A 21,495-nucleotide genomic window follows, 5' to 3' on the forward strand; every position below is an offset into this window, starting at 1 on the left:
ACAAAAGAATAGATTGTCTCAAAGAGTCATGAGATCTCTTTCACTAGAGTTCTTCAAACTGAGGCTGGAAGGGATTTCTAATAAGGCATAGGTTGGATGTGATGACCTCTGAGAAATTCTGCAACACTGACATTTTGTGATTTATCTAGTGAGTCTAAACTCTGCCCCGCTTCCCCTTGTCCCTGTAAAACAACTATGACACTACAATACTAGTGTGTTGCAAATTTGGATTTTTTGCAGGGGAGGGAGCAGATGCCTCTCTTCTTCTTTCCAACAGTCCTTTTAGTTATGGTTTTTCGTGAAGGTCAAAGAATTTTGAGGCTTTTTTTTTCCTTCAGAGATAATGTAGATATTCCAAGATAAGGAATATGTTAAACGGAGATATTTTACCTGTCCAAGAAGTCACCAAGTCATCTGGGTATAGAAAGGTAGCTATGTATTCCAAAGATGTAATAGATCTATTCTATATGTAAGGCATTATACATGGTGCTATATACTGGCTTTGGTATCTGTGGGGACCTTGGTTAAAAGAGATAATCCAAAACTCCAGTAGTTTCAATCTCCAGCTCCTATCCTTTTATCAGGATTAAGAAGTTACTTATATTTTACTTCTCTATATACTGAACTTGTTAGAATCTTTCTCTTTCAACACTCTCTTTGTCTTTATGAACCATCTTGCCCAACTAAAAGGAAACAAATGTCTAGATTGAAGGTTCCTCAAGGGCACAGCCAATTTATTGTTTACATTTGTATCTTCTGTGTCTAGTACAGTGGCAAAGCTGGAAGATAAAGGTGACATGTTGGATGACACAGTCAGATTCCAAAAGGGTCTTGACACGCTAGAATGTGGGCCAAATCGAATAAAATGAAAATGGGGATAAATCTAAAGTTTTATAACTGGGTTAAGAAAAAAATCTTCACAAGTACAAGACAGAGGAATGAATGGCTATACATCATTTTATCTGGGAAAGACCTGGGGATTTTCATGGACAACCAAATCAAGATCAGTCAACTTTGTGATATGGTAGCCAGAATTAATAAATGAATGCAATCCATCTTCTGCTCCATTCCCAGGCATAACCTCCAGGATGAGGGAGGTGACAGCCACGCCCTAGTCAGACTACATTTGCTACAGTCTGTTCAGCTTTGAACATCACAGTTTAGGAAGGGCACTGAAGGAGAGAACTTTGAGGAGGGTGGCAGCCAGAATAGCACAGGGCCTTAAGATCATGCCACATGAAGATGGGCTGACGAAGTAGGAAGTATTGAGCCTGGAGAAAACAAGACTTAGGTCGGGTACGATGGCTATCTTCAGGTATTTGAAGAGCTATCACATGGTTTAGCCTTCTTCTGCTTAGTCCAAGGGGGAAGAATGGAGAACAATGGATAGACACCGCAAAGGGACAAATTTAGACTTGATATAAAGAAAGAAGTATCTGTCAATCAGATGTATCCCCCAGTGGAACAGACTGCCTCGGACAAACTGCATCTCCCTTCACTGGAGAAATTCGTGCAAAAGCTAGGTGACCACTTGTTGGGCACACTGTATAGGGAATTCTCTTCAAGTATGACCTAGAGTAAATAGCCTCTGAGGTCCCTTTCAGCTCATATTTGGTGACCTGCAGGTAACAGGCACTCAAAAAATATTTGATAGCCGAATGAATGAAACTTACAGATGAAGTTGGCTTCTGTTTGCAATTCTATATGGTCAAAAGCCAGATGAGGTCTTTTGACGGCAGTTCAGTTAAGAAAGGCCTAATTTATGCTTGACTCCTCTTGAAGAATTCAGGAAGTGGATACAGACTAATAGGTACACAAGATTAGAGGATGTTGAATGAAACCATTATTTTATGCACCAATGTAACTCAGTGGTCATTTATAGATGGTGGTGGATAAGGTGTAGTCTAAGTTGCCAGGAAGACTTATTGATTGCAACAGCTGTTACTAAATTCTACTACATACTATTTGATCTTGGAACTGCTGTATCAACTACTTTGAAGTGTAGCAAATGTAAGTCTCAAAATACCTACCTAAGCACTAGATTCAAGAGAGCAAAAAAGAAAAAAAGTTATTACTTTTCCTTGTGAGATCAATTAGTAACAGACAGAAAATTTTTTACGTTCGTAAAAAATACATGGATTATAAATCAAACCTCAAACGTTTACATTTTGCGAAGAACAGGTCTTTCTTCTCCCTTTTTTTTAATCAAATTTATTCCCCAATAGAGGTGGCAGTGTATACAAAGACAATAGAGCATATGATTATTTACAAAATTTTTTTGCTACAACATGCACATGTTATTGTGAAGTATTTTAAACATCACTAACAAATTCCATGCTAATAAGTAGTCATCCCAAAGATTAATTTATGTTTTTACATAAAAATATAATATTGCACTCTCATGAAGACCAGTTATTTTGCATATATTTTTGTTAGGCTGTTTTCTTAAAAAATAAGACTGAGAAGTATCCCTATTCCTAATAGGGGAGTAACTCATAGTCCTCAGGGAGCCAGACAATATTTATAATTTTTAAACAAAGCGTCACTTCAACATGAATTGGATTAACCTCATCTCTGCTGCATTTGGACCTCAAAGATAATATTTAGGCTGTGCCAGCTTATTTAATATACTTACAAGTATATGCAGTTGAAAATGAATGCATATGTAGCCATTTTCTTATCTCACTAGTATGCATATGTATGTGTGTGTATGTATATACATATATATACATACACACACACATATATATTTTAATTTTTTTCAAGGCAGAGAATATGGAATTATATTTTACATAGGTCTTTAAGCAGAATGTTTAAGAAAGCCTGGAAATTACAAAAGAAACTTTGTAAACATAACACCATACAAACTGAATTTTCATAGCGAATGCACAAGTTATTTATGGGCAGGAATGCATATCTTTATCACACTGTAACAGAGTACTGAGCTTACTGTACACTGGTTTCAAAACCAATAAAACAGCACCCCAAGTAAGTAAAAATAGAATTATAATTTGAAGGTGGAGATAGAATAGTCTAAGACTTTTAGGACTCGGTCTCCAAAGCGTGTAAGATGGCGGGGATACATATTTAAGTTACTATATCTTTTCCTAAGGAAAAACAAAAAATAACAAAAAACTCTCCAAAACAAAAAACAACAGACAACAGAATTTAGATCATTCTTTCTAAGTAAGACAAGGCAGTTGTTCATTGTCAAAGTAGCTGTGGATGCTCTTTAATACTCTAGATGGTAAATGGTAGAAATCTTGGGTAAGATCAACTTAACAGAAATAGAATATATAATGTTCCCTTTAAGAATTCTATACTTTTGCCTCTTATTTAAGAAAATGACAAAGATTTCTTCTACTCTTTTACAATGTTTTTGAAAAACTCCATTTTTATAGAATAAGTTCCCTACATGAATTGTATCACTAATATCTATTCAAACTTTCCACACAAAGTAGGGTTCTCATCCCAAACTATTAAATAATTTATGTACTCTGCTCTTTAGGTATTAAAAACATAATTGTTGCACACAGCTGAACCTTAAGATGCCGGCCAGGAATATTTTGCAAAAACCAGTGTTATATATTTTGAATATTACTTTATGAAGGAACATGATGCACCTATGTTAAGATACCAGAATTTCTGTTTGTGGCTGTTGAAAGATCCTAGTTCTACATCAAGCTAAAAAGTAAAGTGGCAAAAACTACCCAACAGTGAGATTTAGGAGTACTTCAATTTGAGTATTCAGACACTATAAAATGCTTGGTGCAAAAGGCACCTACTAAATAATTTGCTTCTCAAAGAAAGCAATAATTGAGTCCTGAATTTATTTTTTGGGTTGTTATCCCAGAGTAGGTAACTGTTCTAATACTATACACAATGTGACAATCACATAAATATGTAGTTAATTTAAATGTTATTGGCACTTTCAGGAAAAAAAGAAAAAAAAAGGAATCTAGTGTTTTTGGGAAAGCCTTTGCTTTAAAAAAAAAAGTTTAAAAATATAATTGTGATTTATGATGCAGCATCTGAAACTCATTAGAGCATTTTGATACAACTCTCTGGATATAACTACACACTTAAGAACAAATATCTCCTTTCATGACTATGATGATTCAGAATTTGGTGAAGACATATGTAGATTTAATAATCATTTAGACTTTTTGTTCTAGTCACCCATTTGTTTGGATTCAGTCTCCTCAAGTCAGTAAAATGAATTAATCTAGTTTGTACTTAAAGTGCTTTAGAGAACTCAAAGAGTTTTCTCACATTCAGCCTGCTGCATAGCTACTAAGGAATGAATAGAACATGGGTTGTTTCAAGCGTTGCTGGTCCTTGCGACACCAGGCAATTACAGTTCCATCACTATTTGCTGTGTATAAATGATGGCCATCACAGGAAAACGTAAGGCTATAAAAAACACAACAAACAAGAAATCCAATGTTTTTGTTACATTTCTAAAACTCAATAACCAATTCATTTGTTACTTTATTTAAGGTCCTAAACATTTGATGGTAAATAAGTTAAGAAATTATTTTTTGAATATTTAAAAAAATATATTTTTTATTTATTATTTCCCAATTACGTGTGAAATTTTTAAAACAATCATTTTAAAGAATTTTGAGCTCCAAATTCTCTCCCTCACTCCTTCCCCACATCCCCCTTCCTGAGAAGGCAAGCAATTTAATAAATCTTATACATATGAAGTCATGTGAAACATATTTTCATCCTAAGATGGTTTTATTTATCATCTTATTGGGGTGTAGTATTTTGACAGACTTGTGAAATAGATTTTAATTGTGTGACTTGGAAAACAACTAAAGAACAAAGTGACCATTTTCCTTCTTCACTTGTTATTTTCCCCTTTTGTGTGTAGTTTATTACTTTATCTTAAAAAAAAAAACTTCTACAAAACTGGAAATTCAGATGTTGAAGTAATTTGAATTTTGAAGTTGTTGAAGTAATGTTTCCTCTTATAAAAATCATATATATATATATACATACATACTTATACATATATATACATACACACACACACACATCCCACACACATATTTATATATTTATAAATCAATAGTTGTTTTTTAATTCCTGAGACAAGGTACTATTAAAGTAAGTTACTGTTATAAAAACTTTTGATCCAGGTTTAATACTTTAAAGAATACATTACTATTGAAAAGGGCTTTTTAGATGAAAAGTAGGATCGTATTTCTAGTTAGATTTTTGCTGGTTGCTTAGTGGTCTTTTCAATCATGTTCCTATATAGATAGCAACACTATCAATAATCAAGCAAAAAAAAATAGTTTCCACAGATCAATAGTCATTTGTGACATAAGCTACCATGTACTGAGGTATGGAAAAATCATTCAGATGTTAAATATGTATTTATCTATACAGGTGTGTATTCTACATATGTATATGTGTATGTTTATTTCAATCATAAATTGTATGGTTTATTTTATATCTGAATACATCTTTATCCAAATACAGTATTTATGGTTCATAAAAACAAAACAGTGTTACTGATAATGAAGAAATAAAGGAAAATTTTACCTGACAATAGGTTTATTTGATTTAGGAAATGTAATTTCCCGAACAGGTTTTAAATCCCACGTGCTCCATAGCCTGAAGAAAAATTAATATGCAATTAGTATACATATTCAAATGAGTGTATTATAGCTAAAATAGGAATAAACAATCCACATCCAAAACATTTTAAATTTTAAAAATGATTTTAATTTTTAAAAAAATTTAAGATCTATACACATTAATATATCCAAGCAAAATATATAATATTTAGAACTACAACATCTTTGAGAACGATGGAAAAAAACAAAGGGCTCCAAATCCTCTTACCTTACAATTCCATTTTCTAGTCCTCCTGCAATTACATTGATAGATATGCCCTCAGGCTGGTTAGAGAAAGCAACAGAGCAAATGATTTCTCTGCAGTGGACATGTCCAACAAGATCACCATTAACTGTCCAAAGTCTGAGATCACTACCTCCCCCAACTGAAATAAAAAAAAAATTCACAAATAAACATAAAATGCACCAGACTTTACATGATATTATTACACAAACAGTAAACAAATTGGTTGTTGTTTTTAAATGTAGAGATAAAATAAAAAGTTAAAATTCAACATAGGTACTTTCAAACTCGAATTATCTTTACTAACATTTAAATAATGTCTAAAAATAGTTGCTGTAAACTTCTTGAAGGCAGGGGCTGTTTCACTTTTTCATCTGTAAACCTAGTATTTAACAGAGTGCTTCGAATAGACAAAGCACTTAAAAATGCTTTTAAAATTTATTTAATTCATTCATTCACTTCAGTCATTCATTTATGGAGGGATTAAAAAAATGTGAACAAAAGCAGGAGTTAGGTTACTATGGATGAAGGGCAGGCATTTTGATATTAATCTTTATTTCACCTCTCCTTCAAACAATTCTCATATGGCCCAATTTACACATCACCTTCCATTTTTTCACTAGGCAAGGGTCAAAATATTGTCAGCCTTCTCCGAGTTGACCCATAACACTTCAGGATCTTGGACAGAAACACAATTCTTGCTCAGGCCTGCCATGAAGAGTTGGTCATAACAGCTGAGCAGGAGCTAATGGCATAACTGCCACTATGCTTCCACATAAGAAAGGAAAGCAGAAGGGAATACACATTTATGTAATACCCATTCTGTGTCAGGCCCCCCTTTTTTTTCTTTTTTATGACTGAAGTAGAAATGATGGAAACCTTCCAAGGCTAGGTAAACAAGGATGAGAAGACATTTGACACAGCAGAAAAAGCCTGAGCCACGGAGTCAGAGGATCTGGGCTTGAATCCCACTGAGTGACCGAGGCAAGACACTGAACTTCTGAGGGCTCCAGTTTTCTCATCTGTAAAATGAGGGAGTTGGACTAAACAGGCTTTGCTCCTTGCTCTGGATCTATGATTCAATGACGAATACAAAGGTGTGATGTAGTACTGTGAGAATCAGAACTATCCAGATATGGAGCGGGCTGTCTCAGGGCACAGTGCATTTCCCTCACGGGAGAGCCTCACGTGAAAGCTGGAGGACAACTTGTGGATGTTGTAGAGAGGGTTCCTGGTTAAGGGTGTGGGTTGAATTACAATGGCTTCAAGGGTCCCTTGTAGCTGTTGAATCTGAAATCCAGCAGGGCTTAATAAACTACTGGGTATGGTCCCTGGCTACAGCATTATTTAGGACCTTCAAATGGAATACTTAAATTTGATCCAAGGTTTTCTGGGGTTTTGGGGGTGTGTGTGGGAATCTGTGTTTGAGAAGCAGGCTGGGATTTCATGGTCACTTTAATAAATATATAAATTTGAAGCATGCCATTATAAAATGCCTTAGCAATTATAATAATTTTTAAAAATAGTATCTAATCAATTGATTTTTCTGTAAGACTCATACTGCCCATATATGTTCTTGTTCAGAGACACCCAAATAGACTACCTAGTGACTTCAGCTGCAATACAACAAAACACGGAGTCCATTTGTATGGGGTATAAATGTCAGAGAGTGCACTGCAATATGATCTACAGCCGTTACCGGCTTCTGACTTTATAACAATGTGTCAGCTCTTAATGATCTGTGAAGGCTGGGCATCCATTACAATACTCAGTTCCGACTGCTGCTTCCAAGGCAATGATGAAGAACTGGAGAATCTCTTCTAATGGTTACATTATTTTAATATCATAGGTCAGGTCTAATTTGCTTTGAGCAGTGTTTAGCACATTACCATGTATAATCAATCAATCAATAAACATTTATTAAGCCCCTACCATGTGCCAGTCACTGTGCTAAGCGCTGGGGATACAAAAGGAGGCAAGACAGTCCCTGCCCTCAAGAAGTTTACGATCTAATAGGACAGACAATATGCAAACAAATGTAAACAAAGCAAGCTATACACAGGATAAAAGGAAATAATTAACAGAGGGAAGGCAATAGAACTGATAGGGGTTGGGGAATGCTTCCAGTAAAAACCAGGATTTTAGTTGGGAATTAAAGGAAGCAAGGGAGGTGAGTAGTCTCAGCAGAGAAAGGAGAGCATTCCAGGCATGGAGGGAGAAAATGCTAGAGAAAATGCCTGAAGCCAAGAGACGGAGTATCTTGTTGGTGAAACAGTCAGGAGACTAGTGTCACTGGATCAAAGAATACATTTTGGGGATAAGGTTTAAGAAGGCTGGAAAGGGGGCAGCTAGGTGGCGCAGTGGGTAGAGCTCTGGCCTTGGAGTCAGGAGGATCTAAGTTCAAATCCGGCCTCAGACACTTGACACTTACTAGCTGTGTGACCCTGGGCAAGTCACTTGACCCCGACTGCCTTACCAAAAAGCCAAAAAAAAAAAAAAGAGGATGGAAAGATAGGAGGGGGCTGGATTATTAAAGACTTTGAATGCCAAACAGATCATTTTATTCATGATCCTGAAGGCAACAGGAATTCACTTGAGTTTATTTGGGGGGGGGGTGTTACATGATCAGATCTGTACTTTAGGAAAATGATTTTAGTGGCTGAACAGAGGATGGACTGGAGTGGGTAGAGAGAGACTTGAGGCAAATGAACCACCGGGAAGTTATTTCAATAATATAGGGGTGAAGTGATGAGGGCCTGTACTAGAGTGGTGGCATTATCAAAGGAGAAAAGGAGGAACATTCCAGAGATGTGGCAAAGGTGAAATCAACAGACCCTGGCAACATATTGGATATGAGAATGAGAGATAATGAAGAGTCCAGACAACTCCTAAGGTTTCAGGACTTAGGGACTAGGAAGATGGTGTTAACCTCTATAGTAATAGGGAAGGTAAGAAATAGGGAGTAATTCAAGGGAAATATAATGAGCTGTGTTTTGGACATGTTGAATTTAAGATGTCTACTGGACATCCATTTCGAGATACCTGAAAGGCAGTTAGAGATGTGAGACTGGTGGTCAACAGAAAGGTAGATTTGAGGATCATCAGCATAGAGATAGTGATTAAATCCATGGGAGCTGATGAGATCACCAACAGGGAGAAGAGAAAAGGGCCCAGGAAAGAGTTCTGAGGGGCTCCTATGATTAGAGAGAAAGTCTGGGGAGGATCCAGCAAACCATACAGAGAAGGAAAGGTCAGACAGGTAGGAGGAGAGAGTGATGTACCAAAAACCTAGAGAGAAGAGAGTATCAAGGAGGAGGAAGTGATAAACAGTGTAAACCACTACAGAGAGGTCAAGGAAGAATGAGGACTGAGAAAGAGCCATTGGATGTAGCAACTAAAAGATCGTTAGTAACTTTGGAAAGAACAGTTTTGGTGGAATGTTAAGTTTGGAAGCTGGACCGTAAAAGGTTAAGAAGAGAGTGAAAAGAGAGAAAGTGAACACACTTCAATAAATACTAAGGAATACTTTTGGGACCCAGAGCCAATCTTCTTGGAGGGTTGAAAATTTGTATTTCCTTTCTTTCCTGCTTTCAGAAAGTTTGGACAGATGACAAAAACTATAATGGTGATGGAATGTTTTGGGTCCTGTTTCTGTGGTATTTTGATTATATCACCTCAGTATAACAAATGCCTTTTGCAATTTCTTTTATATATGCACTGAGGCCCTTAAATTTTTTTTATTAGTGACTCTTTTTTTAATGGGGAGAAAATTTCTGCATCAACTCTATTATACTATGGATTACCTAGGGGCACCTGAATACTTTAATGGTGTAACAGAAGTAATTTTCTTTTCTATTCCCAAATGTATAATGGATACAATATCATAGCTAATAAATCACTCCTGGCAGCAGCAAAGTAATTACCTTTACAAAATTCAGATCTCCCAGGATCATTTCAAACTTTCAAAGGAGGGAGTCACTAGAGTTCTATAAACTACTGAAACAACTTTCTACCAGCTCTATGTTACATAGCTAAGGTACAAATCAATTAAGAACAATTAGCAAATTGTTCATTTATAGTTCCATTTCCAAAGCCAAATGTTTTTGTAAGGGATAGTTGTCTTTTGGAGATGGTGATCAGTAAATAAAAGTGAACTGGAATTTTACAAGTAAGTATGAATTCCACAAATCTCTGATTCTGTACCCATGGGAATCACTTTTTGCAAGTACTCTCATGCTTTGGAACCTCTGATTAAGGGTCATGGTATTACTGAGGCTTATGACTTAGAGCTCAAAGTAACCTTACAGGGCATCTAGTCCAAGCTTCTCATTTTATAGTTAAGCTTTAAAAAAAAAAAATTTACTACAGACCATTTTTTCTCAATTGGTAAGGCACAGAGACTAACCAAGATTATATTAAAAAAAGTAAAAAATCAATAAATTGCAAAAATAAATGAAAAAATAATCAAGAAACTTAGATGAATATATAAAAACTAATTTACTCATAATATACCTGTTTACATATCATTTTGTATTTAACATGAAGGAACTAAGATTTTAGAACAAAACCAACTTTGTATTTATACATACGTTATATATTAAGTTTGCAATTTTTGCTTGTGATTGCATCATGGGCTCAATAGTCATACACACTGAATTTTTTACACACACAGTGCTACAATATGATTAGAAGGCTGCAGAGAAAAGTGTTTTATGATGATCAACAGCACAAGGATAACCAGGACTTTTAAAAAGTACTGTTTCTTTGTTCATAAGGCTTTGATTTTGGTGCAGTACTTACCTGAGTCACAAACAGTAGCAATATCACCTGTGGTTTCACTAGCAGAGACAGCTGTTACGGGGCTCTTATGTCCAGCCAGACTTTGTACATAGCACAACCTGAGAGATAAATGAAAACATTTTTTCATGATAATTAAATATAAGTATAAGTTACAACTTACCAGGTTCATCCTTAATTCATGGACATGCTAATCATAAAGCTAACACACTGAAAACTCTTTGAGTGCAGGGATTATATTGATTTTTTTAACCCTCAGTGAGTAGGATAATATTTTACCCATAGTAGACATTAGACACATATTTGTTGAACTGAATTTTAAGCATATGTATATTTTTTAAGGTTAATGTGTATTTCATGCCTACAGACATAGAAAATACAGGATTCATCTCAAGAAAAATATGAAAAAATGAAATACCTTTTAATCTTACACAAAAACAGAAGATATTTAAGAATGCTTGTTTTTAAACTGCAGAAACTGTGAGTACCTGTTTAAATCCCATATGATGCAGGTTCCATCTTTGCTTACACTTATCATTATACTGTATGGTTTACAAACGAATAAGCTGGTTATCTCTTCTGTATGGCCATAGAGATGTATCTGAGACTCCATTTCTATCTCTGACGGCTGAAATAAAATTAAATGAGAAGCTAATAATAACCATGACAAAAACTTGTCCTAGAGACTACTTATCTAAAAAAAATAAAAGTATGGCCCCAAACATTCTAATAATAATCACTAGCAACAGGCAGCATCATCAAATCAAATACTTGTTAGCAGAGATTTTTTTTTTAATAGAGCAAAACATAGTTGATTTGCATTGGTTACAAAGAGTAATGATTCTTTTTAATTTGTTATGCACTAAGAGATACACTATCTGGGATTGCTTTGGTGATCTGAGGTGAGGAGGTGTGGATGAGGAGAGATAAAAGGAAATAATACAGAGGTCTTTATTACTTCAACTGTGTCTTCTACAGGCATTTAGATCATGCCTTTTATAGACTAATCCCCTCCAAAAAATAAAAATTTAATATTCTCTTATGTTTTACTATTTCTACTTGCTTAGATTAATGCAGACTTGACCTTTCCAGGTCCAAAAGGAGAAAGCAGAAAAAGCTAAGACCTGACAATGAATTTGATCTGTGTCAAACAAGCAGCGTTATTTGTACTCTCAAGAATTTTATTATTTTATAGACTTTTGGTGGATTTTGTTTAGATATGATGGCACAAAAGAACAGATGAAAAGAAAATGTTTAATTTTAAAATAAGTTATAAAAAAGTAATGGAAAGGGCTATTTTTTTCATTCAAGTAAATATATCTATAGAGACTTCAGTGAATGGTATACATATGCAGACACAAACAGGAATAATATAATTTCAAGTGAGAGAACTTAAGAGATCAAAATGTGTTTCTTAAAAAATGGATTTTTTTAATAGAAAGAAAAAACTCTTCTACAGTAGACAACCTATATCTTTTTCTTATTTCCTCCCAGTATGCACACAACCCTAATCTAACAAGTCAGTAGAGAATCTACGGTGTCATGGGTAAGGAAGGGCCTGAATGAGCATCCACAAGACTTAGTCCTAGTTCAGATACTAAGCAAGCCCTGGGACCATGGTGTCAATGTACCTCGTGAAGCCTAATCATCCTCTTTTAAACTATGCAAGCTGGACAAAATCATTTATAAGATCTTTCTGAGGCCTGATGTTCTGTGATTCTAAAGAGACTTAAAACAATGGAAATAGGTTTTTATTTTTGACCAAATGAGAAAAAAAATTCATCTATATTATCTAAAGATCAAAAGTTGTATCCTTTATTCCTAAATCAGCACCTCCAAGTGATGAAATTTTGAAAATCTGGCAAAAACAAAAACAAACCAAAAAACCCAAACACCTTTGACTACCTAAATAATACAAATATGGCTTTGAAAAATTTCATGTTTGGGAACTGTCTCCATCAAAATTTAATGACCATGAAACGTACAATTTGGTGCATTTAACACTTAAGAGTATAGTCACATGTCTTTAAAATAAAATTCTTTTTAAAAGTCTGAGTAGATTGTGATAATGTCAGAGATCCCAAATACAATTCTTTAAATAGTAATTTACTAAGACAAGAGAAAGCGTCTATTTCACAATCATTTGTGTATGTGTATGTGGCGGGCAGTGGGAAAGAGTACAACCTTTCTTAGACTGATCTTAAATCTATTTTCTTTACTTAATTTTTTAAATTCATGGTTATAGGAGAAAATGTATCTTTTTGTCAGTAAGGATGAAGTAACAAAAATACCAAACCTATTAATAAACTAAAAGAAAAAGAATTACATAAACTGGCAGTTGCCTCAGGGGAAATGAAATCTGATGAACTAAACTCATAATAATTTTGATAAAGACAAAATAAGAGTCAAGAAAGCATACACAAAAATTTTGAAAAACAAATGTGTAAAGAAAGTTTTTTTTTTTAGCATAATGAGACTGGAAAAAATGGCTAAAACCATTTTTTTAGCTAGGCACTACAAGACTGGAGAAGAACAAATGTCCCGACTTTCAGAAGAGAGGAGTTCTGCACATCACAGACCAGTGAGCTGACTTTTGATTCCCGGAAAAATTCTAGAATGGATCATTAAAGAGATAGTTGGTGAACATCTGGACAGGAGTCATGGTCACCAAGAGTCAGTTATGCTAGACTACATTTCCTCTTTTGGCAGGCTTACTAAATTAGTAGAGGAGAGGAATGCTGCAGATTTGGTTTACCTGCTAGCAAAGCTTTTGATACAACATCTCATACTATTATTGGTGGAATAAAGGGAGAGATTAGACAAGAATAGTCAGATGAATTCAGAATTCACTGGATAGCCAGAGTCAAAGAATTAATGGTTCAACATCAACTTGGGAAGACAGCTCCAGTGGAGTAGACCAGGGATCTCTGCTTGGCCTTCTGTTGGTTAACATTTTAATCAACGGCTTGGATAAAAAGACAAAGATGGCAAACTCATCAAACTTCAGAAGACACAAAGATGGGAGGGATAGCTACCACAGTGGATGAAAGTCATAATATAAAAGAATCTTGACAGACTAGAACATTTAGCTGAATCTAATAAGATGAAATTCAGTAAAGATTAATGTAATGTTTTGCCCTTGAGTAAAAAAAAAACCCAACTTCACAAGTAAAAAATGTGAAGGCATGATTTAGTTAACAGTTGTTCTTAAAAAGATCTGGGAATTTTAATGAACTAAACTCAATCAGTCAGCAATGTGATGTGATGGCCAAAAAAATGAATGTGATCTTGGGCTCCATTAAGGCAAGTACAGTTTCTGGGAATAGGAGGGTGATGGTGCTACTGTACTTAGCCCCTGTCATATATCATATGGGGTACTGTGTCCAGTTCTTGGTACTTTGTTTTAAGAAGGACATTGATAAGTTGGAGAATGTCCAGAGGAGAGCAAACAGAATGGTTGAAGGGCCCTGAGTTCACGTCACATGAGGACTCTCTGAAGGAACTGAGGATGTTCAGCCTGAAGAAGAGAAGAATCAAAGGGCACATGACAGCTGCCTATCTTCAGGTTTTTGAAGGATCGTCATGTGTAAGAGGGATTAGTTCTGTTTGGCTCTAGAGGTTAGAACCAGGAACAACCTTTGCAAGCTGCAGAGGGCCAGTTTCAAGGTTGAGGTCAGAACTTTTTAACAGTTAGAGCTATTCAAAAATGGAAGGGGCTGCTTTGAGGAGAATAGGTTCTCTGACTTTTGGAAGCCTTCAAACAGTGTTCCTGACTTTTGGGGCTTTTTAGGCTGGGGATTCCTTTCATTTACAGTTTGTACTAGATGACCACCTGAGTTCTCTTCCCACACTCAAATTCTGGGATTCTGAGAAAAATAGCTACATTAATTCAGGCTGTTATTTGTTTATCATAAAATAAGACAGGGAATAAAAAGAAAACAGTTAACTCTTGTAGGACAATAAGGGATATGGATGGGACCTGTGATTTTATGGTATAGGGGACTCATGGGTGAGGAGTTAGTGAGCAAGTAAAATCCTTATATTGAAATCTCATAGAATATCCTATTGAAAAACCATATGCAATTCTTAAAAATAGCAATGATGATTATGGTGACACATTAGAAAAAAGCTAAGTGATAATTCTGAACATTAATATTAAGACTCCTTAATCTATACTCACCAAAAGAGAAATATGAGTGCTATTCATCGCTAACTTAAGCAAACCAAAAGCTCTTTTTCCATGTAAAAATGCTTTTCTTAACATAGACACAGACATAGTTTACTTTCTAACAAGCTAAAGGTGAAAAAGTAGAATCTTTAGCATTTGCTGAGCTGGAACAAAATACCTTAGACATAAATCCCTCAGGATGGTGACTCAGAGTAAGACATAATATAAGCTTTGCATTAAACTTCTAGAACTATTGTTTACATAAAAGATACATGATTTCCCTTTCCTTTTAATACACTGGTCATAGTGAAAAAATAATGGATTGGTAAAGTTAGTATTTTACTTTATGATACTTTTACCAACTTTGTGCTTAGATCATATAAGCTCTCACATAAGTAGAATAGGACAGTGTTACAGGAATTTCCATTCAATGATATTTGAGTGAATGAATCAATGAACAATGAATGAAAAAGTATTTAAAGTCTTACTATATGCAAAGCACTGTGGTAAGTGCTGGGGATATAAATGAAAAATAAGATAGTCCCCTGGTCTGAAGGAGCACTTTTATTAGGGGAGAAAACACACAGAAAGGTTTTGGCTGCAAGTCAGATGGAAAGATCTCATGGTCCTTAGTGTGTGACAAAGCAGATCTTTGATGACATTTCCACTGACAAAATCTTAACCATTTGACACTTCCAAGGGCTCGGGTGGTGAAAATTTTCTTTTCTGGGTCTTCAGTGTCTGTGGCTGCACTGCCCCAAGAAAGTAGTTATCTGGTCACATCTCAGTGGTTTCTCCCTGGGATGGTGGCTCTGGTTGGAAGCAGGTCTGCTGGTCTGTGGGGTGCTTGGGTTTACCTACAGTTAGCTCATTTTGGTGATGGTTAACAGAGGTAGACCTCTTCTCCACAGTGATTATTTTCAGAATTGGCTGGAGTTGGAAGCAGGGCTCGTGGTCTGGAGGAAGGGGAGGCTGCTATTTCCAAGGCTTTTTCAGGCTCCTGGGTTACTTTCATCAGTGTCAGAGGAGGTGATGGTGGTGGTCTGACTTGACTGGACCATGCTACCTCTTGTCTGTCTCTCTCCTCAAACAAACTTCTCTTCATTGTGAATGTCTTCCTTTTGTACTCTTCCTAATTTACAAATAATCGCAGAGACCCAGATGTTATTGTATTCCTGGCCATCCTCTCTAGAAACTAGTAGCCCCTTCCCTAATTCCTTCAGTCTTACTAGTCCTAAAGCTCCTTGCCCCCCATTTCTACTTTGCCTCTCCCTTTGTCACTGTCACTCAGCGCCTTCTCCTCTGAAGTGCACACGAGCACAATTTTTTATCTAATGCAGATCACATGGCTGGCTATCGTGGGAGGCTTCCTCCCAGAACCTCCATTGAAGGAGAGTGCCACTTCTCCATTTCCTACCAGAATTCACTCCTCTGGACTTCACTTCAGCTCTGGCACTCACAATCTCATAGCTCCAAAGTACCGTACCTCTGCCCTTGGGGCCCTTTCCTCTGACTGGAGGGTAGAGTGCTCTTCCCAGAACTTCCATTTAAGGTGGGTGTCCAAGCCAGTCATTTCTTCTTTTCCCAGCAGGCTGTTTTCCTCTGGACTTCTCTATCATGTCTCTCTCCCATAACCCCTTTTCAGTTTCCTTTTATGTGTAGTTTCCCCCATTAGAATATAAGTGCTTTGAGAGCAGGGGCTGTCTTTCTGTTAGAATTTATATACTCAGCATTGAGCACAGCATCTGGCAAGTAGTAAAGGCTTAATAAATGCCAGTTGACTGGCTGACCCCGGCCATTTCCCTCCTTTCTCAAGTTCAGTACCCAGCTCACTGTCTTTTCCCCCTTCCCCAACTCATGCATTTATACTAACTGACCTTCAACATTCATCCTGACATTCCCTCAAATATCATAACCTTCTAGTTCCTTACTCTCTTCAAATCCCTACTCCATCTTGGCCATGCACAGGGATGGTCATGTGCTAAATCACACCATTATCCACAAGTGTTCCACTTCCAGGATCAAAAACTGATATTCTTCTTAACTGACCACAGCCTCCTAGGTCTTATCCTTCCTAAACTTACTCTTTGTTCTCATTGCAGTCTCCAAACCTCCTACTTCTCAGTACCTTCTCAGATCTTTACTCCTGCTCTGATTTTACTTTCCTCCCTTATTTCAACCTATAATTCCCCAATCCAACTCACAATGAATTCTACTCTTGAATCTCTTGTTCCTGTATCCTATTACTCCTTATCCCTTTCCAAACATCACTCCTGGATTACTTCCACCACCTGTCTCCTTTACTCCCTTTGAGATGTTGTCAAATAGAGCTAGAGGAAGTCACTTAAGGTACTACAAATTTATTTTATTTAATCTGAATAGGTTCTCACTTTAGCAAGGCCATCTCTTTTACTCTTCCCTAATGGATTCTCATCCCCAACTCCCCAGAGGCTGTTTTAAACCTTTTTTCTCCCTCATAACTTCCTTGACCCCTTTAAGTGAAGGATCTTGTCTTTTACTTTACTAAGAAAATTGAGGCTATTTGTCATGAGCACTCTCTTTTGCTTTCTCTTCATTTCAAAACTCTTAAATATACCCCCTCTCCATTTTCATATGAGCTCAATAACCTCATCTATGCAGATGATTCCCAGATCTATATATATGATCTCTCCCCTGACCATCCCTCATTACCAACTGTCTATTGAGCATTTGAACTGGATAGGCCATAGATACAAACTCAACAGGTCCAAATCAGAACTCATTATCTTTCTCTCCAAACCCACTCCTCTACTAAAATTTCCTGTTTCTATTAAGAGCCCCACCATTTTACCAGTTTCTCAGATTGTGATCTTGATTCCTTACTTCTCTCACCCACATATACAATTAGTGGACCAATCTTGCCTAGAATTATACCTTACAATATTTTGTGCATCTCTCCCCTTCTCAATACTAACATAGCCATCACCTTAGTTCAGGTCCTCATTACCTCTCACTTGGACTATTATAATAACCTACTGACTCATCTCCCAATCTCTCTCACTTCAATCTATCTTCCACAAAATTGAGAAAGTGATTTTTCTTAGGATCGGGTCTGACTATGTGACTCCTCTAGTCACTGAACTCTGGTAGTTTGTTACTGCCTGTAGGAAAAAATATTGATTCCTCTATTTGGCTTCTGAAGGCCTTAAAAACTTGGCTCCTACCTATCTTTCCAGCTTCATTTACCTATTTCATTCTTTTCTGAATCTCAAGGTATTTGCCCCGCTCCAGTGCTAGGGTTCTCTCATTCACCACATTCTTTCACTAATGGTGATTCAGCAATTGTGCCTGTAAGTTTTTTCCAGTATTTCCTCTGGGCATGGTGACTGGAATTCATCAAAAGCAGCTGGGTTCTCTTTTTGTACTATTTTCCTACTTAAGAATCAACTCCATAGTAGTAATTTTTGCTATTTTCCTTGTAGGCCCAAGATGACTCTCTTCAGCAGAGAAAACAAAAGCAAAACAAAGGGTGAATCTTGCCTTGTTCCTGTTGTCTGTTATCATCACCCCTTTCATACTTAGCAGTAATCCACTCTTTCCTTCTTTCTCTAATATAGCTACTGTTTCCCCTCCCACTATTTATTTTTCTTGGTTTTCCTTGACAACCATGGCCCAATCTGAATTTTAGTACTCCTGCCATGATTCTCATAGGATCATGCCATGCTTCTTTGACTTCCGTCACTTGTACTTCCACCTTTTTTCTGTTAATTTATTTTTTTTTTCCTACACACGAGTTTTAAAAATTTAACGTAGTCAGTGAATTCACTGTGTATCCACATTGGTCTCTTTAGGAAACTTGTCTTTTTCCTTTTCATCAGAATTGTTTCTTTTTGTGTTTTCTGAATTTCATTCTTGAGAACTTCCCATCCCTCCTGGGCTGACTTCCCTTATAGAATCATTTCTATTCCCTAAACATAAAATACATGTTGGAAAAGCCTGGCTTTCCTCAAATTAATCAAACATACCCACACACCCCATTATTTGTATCCCAGAAACCAGTTCCTCCATGTTGGTAAATATCAAGTCTAGTCTAGAAGTTCCCATTGTTGCTTTCTCCACCTTTTGAAGAATGAAATTTTCATAAAGTCAAGAAATTGCTAGTTACTGCCAATTATTCAGCAGAAAGAGATGTCTGGATTCCAGTAGATTGTCTGGATACTTAAAAGTCCCCTTTCGCTATTGAATCATATTACTGTGCCAGGCTTGGTGATCTGTTTTTCAAAGTCCTCATCTATTTTGCTCTTTCAAGAGAACAGTAGCATATACCAATGACAGTTTGCTTCTGCCTCTGCTAATCTTCATCCAAATTCCATCATATTTCTTATTCCTTCTTTGGTTCCTGAATTTCCCCACATAAAATATATATCTTCGTAATAGTGCAAAGCAATATGATCGTCCCATCCTTCTTTAATTATTCTGTTCCTTTTGAGTAGTATATACTCGTCAAGAGTCATATTCCAGGCATAAGTTTCAGTGATACCGATGAGGTAAAACTTGTCTCTATGTGTTAAGCTCTCTAATTTTACATTGTTGTTACTCATACTTTATGCTATTTATACACAGTCATCCAAAGCCCAAGTTTTGTTGCTGTCTTGGATTTTGTTTCCTGTGAACTTCTGGGCATCTGCTATTCTTCTTTTTACCCCCTTCCTACAAAGGATCCAAGTATGGTGGAGGCCAGGTTGGTACCAAGATGTCATCAGCATGTCAAAATCCTGGGGTCTGAGCTTAGCTGAGAGGTGGACAAATCTGTATGAGAACAGGGAACTATAATGCAGGTACTACTTGGGAGATAAATATTTATACTACTCAATCTGATTCTCAAAGTGACTGTCTTTTTAATGTAGTCCTTATCCCCGTTGATGTGCCATCATTGTGATGGGTGGCATTTCCCAATAAAAATAACAACAGGTGATATTTATGATTTGTTTTTTATGGAGAGGAAGCAGAGGTTTGAACTTGTGATTTTATAATGATGGGGAACCAGAAGCATAGAAATTTGCTTCACTGATAACAGATAACTTGTAACTGACAGTCTTGCTAGAAGGAGGTTAAACAGCTTGCCCAAAGTCACATAGCTGGCATATGTCAGAGGAATCCTTGTCTCCCTAACTCCAGAGTCAATCTTTTGGCACTCTGCCTCATACAAGGCTTTAATGTTTGCCAACTGCTTACCATACAGTACATTTCCCTCCTTATGACAGCCTACGAGGTAACATACTACATATCTCCATTTTATGGATGATGAAACTGAGACCAAGATTAAAGAATTTACCAGGGGCCACAAAGTTAATGTTAAAGGGGACTCAAACCATGCCCAGGCTCCTTCTGATTCAGATGCCTTATGAACTGCCATGCAAACTGGCTCTGATGCCTCTTCTCCCAAACACCATATGGGAAAGTTATGTCAATGAAAGATGTCACATAAGTATTGTGAGGTACTGGGTTTTTTCCCTATCACTGTGCTCACCCCGATCTGCTGGGAGTAGCAACTCGAGAGAAAAACGGCAGAGCTCCTTATCCAAAGAAACATGTCCTTCCCCTCAATCCTCGAGATGTAGTATCTTGATCCCAATAAAAAAAATTCCTCTTTCACAATGCGTTGTTATTGTAGCCTCAATGTTTTGGGAAGCACTTTAGAGATAATCATCTTGTCCAGCCTTTCACTGGATACAGGAATCCCCTTCTGCAATGACTATGAATAGCTGTCAGGGTTTAGTTATGGAATAAATAGTAGTTATGTACATGGTTATTTTTTGTTACTCATGGTCAAACATCTTTGTCTCAGAGAATGGGATGAATTGGGTATTATGGGACAGGACAGGACTTGGCAACAGATTATATATGGGGAATGAGAGAGAGGAGTCAAGGATGACCCTTAAGGTGTGAGCTTAGATGACTAGGAAGATGAGGGGAGTTAGGGTGTGAGCCTAGATGACCGGGAAGATGCGGGGAGTCAAGGATGACCCTTAGGGTGTGAGCCTAGATGACCGGGAAGATGCGGGGAGTCAAGGATGACCCTTAGGGTGTGAGCCTAGATGACCGGGAAGATGCGGGGAGTCAAGGATGACCCTTAGGGTGTGAGCCTAGATGACCGGGAAGATGCGGGGAGTCAAGGATGACCCTTAGGGTGTGAGCCTAGATGACCGGGAAGATGGTGATGCCCTTGACAGTAGCAGGAAGTGAGGAAGATGTGTCTGAGGGGAAGTAACCTCAAAGACATCCTCGATTCTTTCCTGTCCTCTACCCTCACATTACCAATGATCTCCTTGCCTTAGATCTCTCCCCTCTCCAATCTAATCCTCCACAGAGATGTCAAAACACTCTTCCCAAGGCAAGGGTCTGACCATGACACTTCTATCCTGAAAAAGCCCTCGCTCCTTCTCTACTGCTTCCATTATAAAATACACCTTTGTTAAGTCAGCGTTTAAAGTCATCTATACTCCAGCTCCTCTCTCCCTTGCTTCCATTCTTATTTCACATTACTCCCCTTCATTCACTCTACACTCGAGTCAGAATGGTGTTTTGGCTCCTCCTCTTAACTAATACTGTCTCCTGCTTCACCCATACAGTCTCATCTTCACCTTTCTTAACCCTTCGCTCATACACTACTTCCT

At 37.0% G+C, this 21,495-nt stretch overlaps 1 protein-coding gene across 1 annotated transcript in view; it reads right to left on the reverse strand.

Annotated features, from left to right (window-relative positions):
- Positions 1–2,166: 2,166 nt before the first annotated feature.
- Positions 2,167–21,495, reverse strand: part of LOC114049582 (lysosomal-trafficking regulator-like) — a 247,671-nt gene continuing 228,342 nt past the window's right edge. The window contains 5 exon segments of the mRNA XM_027870836.1: positions 2,167–4,413; positions 5,557–5,628; positions 5,860–6,016; positions 10,675–10,772; positions 11,160–11,299. Of these exon segments, the coding sequence (XP_027726637.1) occupies positions 4,275–4,413; positions 5,557–5,628; positions 5,860–6,016; positions 10,675–10,772; positions 11,160–11,299 (606 nt within the window). The 3' untranslated portion in view covers positions 2,167–4,274.

The sequence above is a fragment of the Vombatus ursinus genome, unplaced genomic scaffold (assembly GCF_900497805.2).
Source record: "Vombatus ursinus unplaced genomic scaffold, bare-nosed wombat genome assembly UNPS02014798.1, whole genome shotgun sequence".
Taxonomy (NCBI): Eukaryota; Metazoa; Chordata; class Mammalia; order Diprotodontia; family Vombatidae; genus Vombatus; species Vombatus ursinus.